The 12,182-nt window shown below is 33.8% G+C and overlaps 1 protein-coding gene across 2 annotated transcripts; it reads right to left on the bottom strand.

Moving 5' to 3' along the window:
- Positions 1-1,326: 1,326 nt before the first annotated feature.
- On the bottom strand, positions 1,327-7,395 carry LOC133302635 (ABC transporter F family member 5-like). 2 transcript variants are annotated; one of them, XM_061502444.1, is made up of 10 exons: positions 7,203-7,395; positions 6,421-7,136; positions 5,672-6,013; positions 4,646-4,786; positions 4,356-4,535; positions 4,064-4,219; positions 3,328-3,429; positions 3,115-3,243; positions 1,765-1,869; positions 1,327-1,663 (listed from the first exon to the last, which is right to left on the bottom strand). In XM_061502444.1, the coding sequence occupies exons 1-10, from the start codon at positions 7,285-7,287 to the stop codon at positions 1,568-1,570; spliced, it is 2,052 nt and encodes a 683-aa protein (XP_061358428.1). In that variant the 5' UTR covers positions 7,288-7,395; the 3' UTR covers positions 1,327-1,567. The 2 variants fall into 2 exon arrangements, with proteins under 2 accessions (XP_061358428.1, XP_061358427.1); XM_061502443.1 differs by having other exon boundaries at positions 6,421-7,395.
- Between the last annotated feature and the right edge of the window lie 4,787 nt (positions 7,396-12,182).

Genomic DNA, 12,182 nt, shown 5'->3' with positions numbered 1-12,182 from the left:
TTTATAAATAAAATATTTTTTTATACATTACTTGCGTTGTCCTCTTGAATGAATTTATCCATTTAATGTATAAATAAAAATATATATTTTTAAATTTTGATAAATAAAATTATAATCCAATTTAAACTAAATTAATAATATATACACTCTTATTTATATATTTATAAATAAGCTCGTTTCAAAATTTTATTTTACTCAGATATCAACTCACATGTTTCTAACATTTTAGGAACGGGATAGGATGCTCTCTGTAACAAGATTACATGATTATTTTACTGAAGAGAGATAAAAGAAAAGTTTTAATATTTTCTTATGTAATGACTGAGAGGGCTTAGTTCCTTTTCTTTTTCTCTCTTGTACAAAAGTTGTATCTTATGTGAAATGTGAATAAATAATGAGGTCGGTTATACTTACAATTTTTTTTTACAACCTCTTACAATTATATCTTAACACCGTTAATTTTCGTCAATTAACAATTATGATTTTCACAAATTAAACTCATTAATTAATTATTAATTCACAATAAATGATAACCGTTGATTGACAGAAATCAACGATGTTAAAATATGATTGTAAGAGATTGTAAAAAAAAAAGTTATAAGTATAATCTTCTCATAAATAATACTTTTTTTTTATAAATGAAAGAGTGGTGTTTAAAACAGGTGAGAAAGAAATTATTAAGAAAACATGACAGGATAATGATTACCTGCCTCAAGACTTGTGGTTTAGTGTGACAAGATGAAATATGCATTATTTGCCTCAGCATGCAGATGATGAATTCACATGCTTCTAAAAATTTTAAGAATGGAATACGATCGTCCATGTAACAAGATTACATGAGCATATATGTGGTTGAAAAGGGAAACATATAATTTCTATTATAAATTAATTTACATCATTAATTACAGGTTCGTTAATTATATTAAGAGAAATATTACTCACTTTTTACATGAGATATCATCTCTTATTTTTTCTCACTTTGATTTCCATACCCCACCTTTTTTTTTTTCCTTTTTTTTTGTAATGATAAGACCCACCTATTTTTTCTCTACAACATAAGATAATTATCTTATGTTAAATGAGACTAATAAAACCCTTATATTAAACAACCCGAACGATTTTACATTCTTTTAACATCTAAAAAATAACTAGTGAGCATAATTACCCTTTTTTTTTTGGGTACATTAATTACCCTTATTTTAATTTAAAGTATATCTTAACTCATTGAAATTTAAAAATAAATGCACCTTTACTTTTGCATTCAATGACATACTTTAAGAAAACTTTTTCCTTACTTAGATACCATGATGCTCTACTCTACTGGTTCACCGAATCAATTTTTTCTTTTAATTTTTCTTCTCTGTCCAAGTTGCAGTAAACTTCAGCAGGAATCACAAATGCTGTAATCAAGATTCTATATTCCAGTCAATTATCCAAATTAGTCAGTCCATTGATACATGATATATACAAAGGCTGAGTGTAGCTAACTCACTACTTCGCCTTCTATCTTCCTCATTTGGTAAACTTGTATAAGATGGAGCCCTTATGATGTTAAGGAATGAATTACTCAGTTCCATCTCTTCGCATTTTTCACACCTTTAGACTTCTGTTTCGCTGCCTGAAAGTTCTGCATCTTTTGCTTCTTCCGTGCTTCTTTCTCAGCCTGTTATTGCAAAAAAGAAAAAAGGAATTTATAAGCTATCCTGGAAGTTCTCCAATGCCATTAACCAACCCTTTCATATGGGTTGAACTAAAAAAGTTTACCTTGGACATCTTAGATTTGGCTTTCACTTTAGGAGCTTTGTCCTCAAGCTCTGCCTCGCGTTCAAGCTCTCTTTCCCTAGCATCAAGATTCTTCTCTAAATAATACTGCAAAATTTTAGATTCAAACATGTTAGAAACCTATAATAAGCCATGCAATGGCTGATCATGCTATATTCATTACATACAAAATTGGATGAGATTTAAATCAGCTATACAAGAAGCCAAAATATTATTATTCAATATGTCTAAGTCATTCAATGAAAATATTGGCTTCGGGAAATGATCACAAAGTTATCATAAACATAGTAAATTATGCCCTCAAAATGATATAACCCCATTTACACAGCCTTGAAGAAAGAGGGAACACATATCAAGCAAACTCAAATTATATAAACATAATATTTAAGAGTAAAACACTATCACGGACCCCCTTAAATCAGATCTTGAGTTATTATGCATTCACTATCAGTTTGGTCCCTCGCAGATATACTCAGTTTTATTTTGGACTGCAACTAAATGACAAAAGGATCCAGAAGGCCGTTTAATTTATTATTTAATTTTTCTTTATGAAAAACTCTCGTTTAAAACCCAGGTAATTAGTAAAATCCCAATCACTGAAAGTAAGTACACCTGGAAAGGACTAAAACGAAAAAATAATTTTGACTTTTGAGGGACCAAAATGAAGTGAAGAACCAAAAGGGTTTTTACAGTTTTACTCTAATTTTAAAATATGATGTGAGAAATGAGACATGAGACATAAACAAGATCCCCTAGTAGGGGGCAAAAGGAGTGGCGTCAAGCATCCAAAATCATTATGCATCAAAAGAAATATTAAGCATCAAAATGCTGCCAAGAATTTTGTAAAAAACTAATTCAACCCAAAAGCTTAAGCTAGTGGGTGATTTTATGTCTGTAACACGCCCCCTCACAAGAGAATTCATTGGACTTGAAAGGTGGATAATGCATCAGGTTCAGCCTACCTGCGCTAAAAAATTCTACAAAGAAAATGGGAGACGACGAGGATCGAACCCGGAACACCAAGGCATACTATGTAAAGAACCAATTCAACCCAAAAGCTTAAACTAGCATGTAAGGCTACATTAATGATTTTATATGTCTCTAACAGATTCATACAAGTCCTACCATAAAAGTTAAAACAAGAATCTAACAAAAGAACACATTTTACCAATGATCAATGGGTTCCTAGGAAGAACTGCCTCAAGAATAAAGTTCAATCAACCCATTTCAACAAATTCTAAATCTTACAGAAAAATTGTATACATCACACTCAATGGCCCACATAAGAGAGAGAGAGAGGGGGGGGGGGGGGGGGGAGATAAATTGACTTACATTGTAATCGCCCGCATAATCCTGTAAAGTGCCATCTTTAACTTCTATCACTCTATTAACTATCTGCTTTATAAAGTATCGATCATGAGAAACTGTGATAACAGTGCCCTCGTACTCAGTGATTGCTTCCTGGTAGAAGAATTATAAATCATTAGGGTGATGGATGATAGTGAGCTTTAAAAAGGGGAAACATAGCAGAAAAGTGAGACAAACCTCAAGCATTTCTTTTGAAGGTATATCCAAGTGATTGGTTGGTTCATCCAACACAAGCAGAGTTGATGGTTTTACCATGAATTTGCAAAAAGCCAGCCGTGCCTTGTAAAACAGTAGAGACAAAATAAATCTAAATATTTATGCATCACCTACGCAGATAGTGACAAAGGGTTGAGCATTGCAATGAAACTAGTGAAGCTATTGTTACATCCAAAGAGAAAGATGAGAGAATGTAACAAGAGTTTAATTAAAATATTATATATATATATGTCAGGAAAAAATCAGGCTCAACAAGAATTAGAATCATTCATGTATATTTATTCTTGATGCTACAAAGCATGACAATGAATACATCTCAAAATTATGAAATACATTAACGAAAAAAGAAAAAACCTTGGGAGTATACATCTGAATATCATATTATCATTTTAGCAATTTTAATTCTTCTAGTTTCATAAATTTCTTTAAAGACAATTATCATCTTAAAGCTTTTACTCAAACAATAACCACCCTTCAAAGGAAAGTACGAGATTTTCTATCACATTCAACAGAAAATTCACTCAAATCTGCAGGTAATGAAGTAATTCTCAGTAATCTAATTATATATGAATTACAAACTTGATTTTGAGAAATGAATCATTCAATCATAAAATTAAGCTGGAACTTAATGTTTACATAGCTAACAAATGCTAACTGAATGTTCAACTGAAAAAGAAAACTCAGATCTTGAATTTACCTTCTCACCACCACTCAACAGGGAAACTTTTCGGTCAAGCATATCAGATTTGAAATTACAACGCCCAAGAAGTCCTTTAATATCATCAATCCTCCAGTCCTCGGCAGCTTCTTCTACTGTCTGAAGCACTGTCTTGTCCAGATCAAGTGCTTCTGCCTGTTAAATAAATCAAGTTAGAACTTAAAATATGTTAACTAGACAAAAGTTTTGACATTAAGAAATGGAACGGAAAGAACTATAACAATTTAATTGCAAATTTGCAATTAGCAATTCCTTGGTTAAAGTGGCACACCTGATTTTGCTCAAAATAGTTCGGTAATACATTATGCTCCCCAACCACAACTTCACCCCTAATTGGCTTCTCTAAACCCATGATCAATTTCAGTAAAGTACTCTTGCCACATCCATTTGGACCAATAATGGCAATCTTTTCTCCCCTTTCAATTGTAAGATTTGCCTTGTTGAAAAGTATCTAGCACAAAAAAACTTGATCAGTTGACGTCATTAAAACTATGAATTACATATAGACAAACAAACATTTTAATACTCACTTTGTTCAATAATAAGAGCATGCTAACTCACCTTATCCCCAAAGCCAAATTCCAAGTTATTAATTGTCACAACAAATCTTCCACTCCTCCCACGCTCAGGGAACCTGATTTTCATTTGTTTCCGTTCAAATGGCTTCTCTACTAGTTCCTCTTCCTGAAGCCTCTCCAGCTTCTGTTGTCATATATAAATAAGGAAACACTTCTAAGCAAATAACATAAGGAACAAGAACAACAAAACATTAAAATTTACAATAATTAACACAATCACCACATTTTTTAGTCATCTTAGGTGACTATTATTTAAGGTCACTTAAACATTATTAGATATAAAACCATTCATGAGCCCTAATGATATGATTTGTATTAGGAGGGAATATCTTTTTCCTCCTATTGATACGATTTGTATTAGGAGGGAAAGGATATTCCCTTCAGAGAATATATCAAGTGATTAGTTAGTTGATAGGATAGGCAGTTACGAGTTGTTAGCTTCCCCAACTATATAAGGGAACGGGCTTTTGTTTAGTAGTAGCTTTAGACAAATATTAGATTAGGTTCAGAGAAGGGGAGTACCCTTGGCAAGAGAAGTGTCTCTTGTATGTTCATTTGTTTTTCTCATCAATAAGTAATAAACATATCTTTTTCTTTCACTCTTTCTTTCTATTTTGTAATTATTAAGCTCTAAAGAATCCAAAGCCATAAAATCTCATCCAACAACTTAAACTTTTGGAAAAGGTAGTTCTTGACATGGTTTCAAAGGCTCTATGACTAAGTGGTGAGGAGTTCGATCCTTGCCTTTCCATTTTTCTAAATAACAAAAAGTTGAATTTTAGCGAAGGTAAAGTGAGCTTGTCCATTGTGCACGCTACAAGCCCAAAAAGATGCTGCATGAGAGTCAAGTTGGATATAAAACCATTCATGAACCTTCACCCTTAAGCATTTGGAAGAATTGGTTCTTCGCAAACCTATTTAAGAAGTAGCTTTGGCTTGTTCACATTTTGTACAAGCAATAGTATATCTTAATTGAACTGTCAGCTTTGGAACATTTGATCACATTTACCTTCTCCGCAGTTGAAGCACGGCCAGAATTTGCTCCAGCGCCTAACCTACTTATCAAGTCTTTCGTCTGTTCAATTTCTTTCTGCTGCTTCTCCCATGCAGCATACTGTGCTGCAATCCATTCTGCCTTTGAAATTACAAACTTAGAATAATTCCCCTCGTATGTCCTGGATACACCCATTTCAGTTTCCACAATTTTTGTACACAGCTGATCAAGAAAAGCCCTGTCATGGGAAATGATAACCATCGGCACGTCCTGCTTGTTAAGATAGTCTTCAAGCCATTCAATGGTGTCAAGATCAAGATGATTTGTAGGCTCATCCAACAGTAATAAATCTGGTTCCTGCAAATGAAGTGCCATTCTTATAAGCAACACTTACACATTCAAATCCACATCATCTATGTCAAACATTTACCAATATGCATATTGCCTAGTAATATCGGTTATATATGCACAATGTTAATAATAAGCAATTAAGAACGAGTTATCAGGCTACCAGTAAGCTAATTTTTTTAAAACATTTGCACTATTACACTAGATTAGAGCAATAAGACAAATTTCATCTGGGAAGCAACACAATCTACACTAGATAGTGTAATATGTAATGGAAATGGATCCTCTCATGTGAGATAGTCATGTGAGAGGATCTCATTCATCCAGATATAAATTAACGGTGACAGACGAATATCATCATCCTTAATTAGTATCTGGACAGCTAAGATCCTCTCATATAACTTCGTGTAATATACCTGAAGTAGAATTTTGCCAAGACACATCCTCATCTGCCATCCACCACTAAATGATGCTACCAGCCTATCAGAATCCTCAGAAGCAAACCCAAGTTCAGGCATCAATTTACTTATCTTTGCATCAACCTCATCCAATTCCACAGACTGAGCTCGTCTCTGAAGCAAATCAAGCTCATCCAAAAGCCTTCCCATCAATTCCAAATTGTTAACAGCACCCTCAAGCGCCTTCTGCACCTTCTCCAATTTCCCAGCTATCTCCATTTCCTCTTTGAACGCATTCATAAACTCCTCCCTCACCGTCCTGCTCAGTGACACCTCAAACTCTTGGCTCAAAAACGCAATCTTCATATTAGGTTTGGCCTTTATCACGTTTCCCGAATCCGGGTCTTCCAGACCCGCAATAATCCTCATCTGGGTCGTTTTACCCGCACCGTTTACGCCAACCAAACCCACTTTCTCTCCCTTCTTCACTTCCCAACTCACATCTTTCAACACAGTCACACCCTTATAGGTTTTGCTCACGTTTTCTAACTTCACACCTGATGAAACGCTCGAAGCGCCTGTATTCGTTTGCTTGTTTACTTGTCGTTTATCGGCCGAAGAGTCGGAAAACAGAGACTCGATGTCGTCTTCGGTCAGTGACGTGTCGTCGTCGACGGCCACAGCGGATAAACGAGAATTGGGTCTTTTGGGGCCAAAGAATCGATTGGTGGAAACTAAATTAGTGTTAGTGTGGATGTTGATGTTGTTCCCTCTGGCGGTTTGAGTAAACGACAGCGTGCGTGGAGGTCGTATAGAGGGTTTTCGTGCATCCAAAATGACAGCGCCGGTGAGGTCCAGGTGATGAAGCTTCGCGGCCAAGTCCATTGTCGTTCAATGGATACGCATACCACAGCTTCAGCTTCAGCTTCAACTTCTCTCCCCCACAACTGGGGTTTCAGTTTCCCTTAATTTTCTTCACTACACGTAAATATGCTTAGTTCAATTTGTTAATTGTATTACAAATTTTTCTAGCTAGAAAATAACTTAAAACAAGGACGTTTGGCCGACTACAAATTTTTGGAAATGGATTCTTGAAAAATTGGACACACGTGCTCATATTTTTTTATCACAATTACTCATTTAAAAAATATATTTTTCTTTTTCTTATCTCATCATGAATAAGTGATTGTGATAAATAAAAACATGATCATATGACCACTTTTTCACATGAGAGGATCTACTCTCAAAATTTTTTGTTATCACGTATCACGATTTTCAAGAATATATTGAAAAAGTGATTTTTTTGTCAATTGTTAAAAAAAAATTGTTTAATAGATTAAAATATTTTTAACAATGTTGATTTTGGTTAATTATTAATAATTTTGAGAACGTTTAATTGATTTTATAAAAATAACTTTTCTTAAATTTTTGAAATTTTTTTCTCATATGTCATTAAAATGTCAAAACGAGATTAAATTCAAATTTCCTAAACAATTTGATCATTCTCAAACCAGTTTTTTCAAATCAGAGAAAATACTTTAATCATGAAAATATTAATTCAGGTTATTTATATCGTATAAATTATGTAAAAAAAATTATGAAAATTTTATTTATAATTTTAATTTTCAGAAATTTTACTTTTTCAAAAAAAAATAAAATCTTTGTACTAAATATAGATAACTAAAATTATTAATATGAGTTTCATAAAAATATAAAATTTATCCATTTAGGAAACGGCCATAAAGATAAAAATAACTCCGTTTTGTTGTTCCATTCCCTGTTGGAATTTAAAAATGGTCTAGAGGAAGAATTTCCTGTGGCCACAACAAAATACACATAAAAAAAAATCAGCATGAAGATAACGATATTCGTAGAATATGAATTTTGTGTGGTAGAGACTAGAGCAAATACGGCCCTCTATTTTTGTGCCACGTGTGTGTTGATGCTCGGTACTTTCATCTCTCTTTCAGTCCATGTGGCATCACCATATACAACCAAAAATTACAATATTTTTTTTTTTTGTATTTAAGTCAAAAGTATTTTATTTTATTTTTTTCTCCTCAAACAGTCCATAAAAAATAACTTGGGTCAAATAGAAGTTATAAAATGTTGGAGTTTGTATTTGTCATTTAACATGACATAATAAATTTTTTTACTTACATAATATTTTTTGTGGGACTCACACTTTTTGAAGAAAAAAAAAAAAGAAAAAAAAGAAATTACTACACGCAAAACGAATCTCTATAACATTACACAATCACTTTTCCAACGACATAACTCTTATAAAACCTTAAAAGGTATCATCATCCATTATATGATGCGTAAAAACACGTGCCGTGTCAATTGTGAAATAAAATAGATTGCGTATGAGTTTGGAAAAATAGTATAATTATGGCATTAATGTGTCATTTTTTATAGGAGAAAATTTTTATTTTTTATACACTCATAAAAATATATAGATCGCATATTTTTCTTTTCTTTTTTTTTCACATAATCTCATGCGAGTCTCATATATTTTTTATATATATGTAAGAAATATTTTTATATACTATAACACGAAAGATATTAGACCCATATTATTATCATATTGTATTATAGGTTGATCCTATATATTAATCTGCAATTTTTTTTTCAAAAATAAATAAACTAAAATTAAAATTTTGGTGAACATAATTTGCATTCATGAGGATATAAAACATGTTTATACCACCAAATATGGATCAATTAATAAGAAATTATTCTAAATTAATCAGTGGTGTCAAGTTCAAGTCATTATAAATATAACAATGTTAAAACAAGCTACCCAACTTGGATCGAACTAATTGAAGAATTGATCAACAAATAGATAATATCCTAAGTCATATTTTATGTATTTGTTTAAGTGTGGTTAATATGGAAACAAAGATTCAAGTGTAGTTGATTTTTTTTTCTTTTCTAAATATAATGATAGTTATAAGGTTTGAACTTATAATATAATATCAGTGTTTTAAAACCCCATTCCACTCCCGGGTTGACCCGGGTCAACCCTAACCCCTCCCCTATGAGGGTTGGGGTCACAAGTTGGACCATATATGCACATCGTCCCCTCCGACCCCCAAAACTCGATCGGGTTTTAGTGACTCCCGAGTCAGAGGGGTCAAAGGGGGTCACTGCATGTTTTTTTTTAAAAAAAATTCCCTGAAACAATGTCGTTTTATTAAAAAAATAAAATAAAAATGCTTACAAACCTAAATCTAATCGTTCTCTTCTCTCCCAGTGACCTAGACGTCTTCAATCTTCACCTCGCTGCCGTGAATGTTCTAGAAAAGGTAAGAATTTTTTCCCATTCAAATGAAACCTTACAGCTGTTGATGGAAAACAAAAACTCATTCTTACTTCCTTTAAATTTTTCTTTGTCAGAGACCTTATCAAAAGAGGCAAAACCGGGTCACCGTAATGACCCCATTAGAATATGAGTTTTGTACTTTGGTATCTTGATACTTTAATTAGGTTGTGTAATATTGACTTGTAGATGTAATTGGTGAATTATGTTAAGTATATTTTGAATCTTTGATGATTGGTGGTTTGTTTTTTAATATTTTCATATAGGATATTGTTATATATGCATTGAGTATTTCCATAAGTAGCCTTATTTTATATTCTGTTATGCATATTAGTTAGGGGCATTTAAGTATTTTTGTTATAACCTTTGTAAAACGCTGTGTAAGAACCCGCACCGTTAATTAAGGTATTTAATTAATTAATTATGCAAAATTAGGAAATGATTCCATAATTGATCCTAATAACTATTTATGAGGCTTAATAATTATAATAAGTGGGTTAGAATGCTGAAAGTCGTTTTTCGGAAGAAAAGTGCAGATACCGGTTCCGCTAGTCGGTATAAATGCGTGCCGAAAAAGTATCCCAGAAAATTAAAGTAAGTGCATGATAATTACTAGAATGATATGTAGGACTTGTAAAACGAGTTTCAAGTCCAAATAATGAGAACTGGTGCTAGAAACCGGCACTGGCTTTGAAAAGCGCGTACCGGAAAGGTGCTCAGAAAAATATAATAAAAATATGATAATTCTTGGAAAAATGTGTAGTTTTATAATCCAAAGTTTGGGATTAAAATTCTAAGCGTAACAATTAAAGTTAATACTGTGTGTTTAAGTGTGTTTAGGCTATAAATACTCTTATTATGGGCACAAAACCCTAGGATCAGATTTCTCTACGTGAGTTTGGGGCTGACCATTTGCTGGTTACTGTTCCATTGGTTTTCCCTTCCATTTCTTGAGCCAAGTTGTGATCTTTCTTGATTTTCTTCACATTTCCTCCTTGTAAACACTTGTGGGTGGCTTGGTGAGGGTGAGAGATAGCTTGTCTTGGTGTTCCAGCTATTGTGTTTGAGGGGAGTAGGATGAGTTGGTGAGCTTGAGTTGGTTGAGCCTTTGTTAAGGCATTTGAGCTACAAAGTATCACCGTTGGGGAAGAAAGAACTCTTCTTGTTGAGCCATTTTCGTATTCCTTGGAAGTCAGAGGTGTTGGAGCTGTTGGTGAGCTCTAAGAGCATCTCCATTCTGAGTTTTGAGCCTTGGTATGTTGTACCAACCTTTAACTTGAGTTTTAAGGCTTAAAAATGGTACCTTGATGCATCTAATGACTAAAAGATGATAACTTGTTGTTGGGTAACGTTGAACACACCTAGAAATGCATGTTTAAGTGTTTAAAATCAGTAAAAACCCAACCTTGAAGGATATCTTCACGAAATGCAGAAACCGCATTCTGTCGTGAAATATCCAGATATCTGCCCGTGGAATATCCGGATATTGGATATCCGGATATGATATCCGGATATGTGGTATCCGGATATGGGGTTTTGGATATCTGGATATTGGATATCTGGATATGTGAATCTGTATATCTGGATATTGAATATCCGGATATGGACAGTGAGATATCCGGATATCGCATATCCGGATATGGTCCCGAGGAATATCCGGATATTCTGGGATTTCGCAGAACAGTAGCTGTGTTGTGTGTACAGTAGGCTATTAGGGGTTTGTGGACCCTAGTTTGATGAAGTTGAACTACTGTATTTAATGGACTAAGTCAGAATCATGTGATTAAGGGCTTGTGGCTTTGTTAGAAGCTTTAAGACATTAAAACGTAATGAAAAGGCGTGTTCTTTAATTTGTATGCATGTGGTACATGTTTATTGATTTATATTTGGTCCATATCATATTGTGATCTGCTGCGATTGGACTTTGAGCTTGTGGCATTGGATAGCTAGCTTAGAGGTAAGCTTTCGTGTACTCGGTTTAGCCATGTTGTGGTTCCACCATGTCCCATGGGGGTATGGTATATGCATGCTGTGTTACATGCTTTTGATATTTTGGAAATGTTGTTGAGCTATTGTATGTTAGTGCCTTGTTGATATGCATGGAGGTGTTCCACCTATATGGTAAGCCTGAGTATGTAGAACATACAAGAGGGTGAGACTGTGGGTGAGGTGCAAGCGGTGTTCCTTGTACTACATGTAGGGAATAGACGTATTCCTACATTTCTCTGGCCAGTAGATAGTGATAAACACACATGCCATAGATATCTGTTGCACTACATAGTTTTGGAACTGATAATGATATAAATGCTTTTAGAACTTATATTGCACATGTAAGTGAGCTTGGGGTGGAAGATCCTTGAGGACCCCTTGTCTTACTGAGATTTCTAGTTTAGAGATCTCACCCCACATTTGGGGAATGCTTATTTCAGGGTCAGGTAATGTTGAGACCTCAGGCGGC

This window comes from Gastrolobium bilobum, unplaced genomic scaffold, assembly GCF_033153095.1.
Source record: "Gastrolobium bilobum isolate Gb01-03AN ecotype WA unplaced genomic scaffold, APGP_CSIRO_Gbil_v1 utg4641, whole genome shotgun sequence".
Taxonomy (NCBI): Eukaryota; Viridiplantae; Streptophyta; class Magnoliopsida; order Fabales; family Fabaceae; genus Gastrolobium; species Gastrolobium bilobum.
Note: the sequence above shows the minus strand (reverse complement) of the source record. Positions and strands in the feature narration are given on the sequence as shown.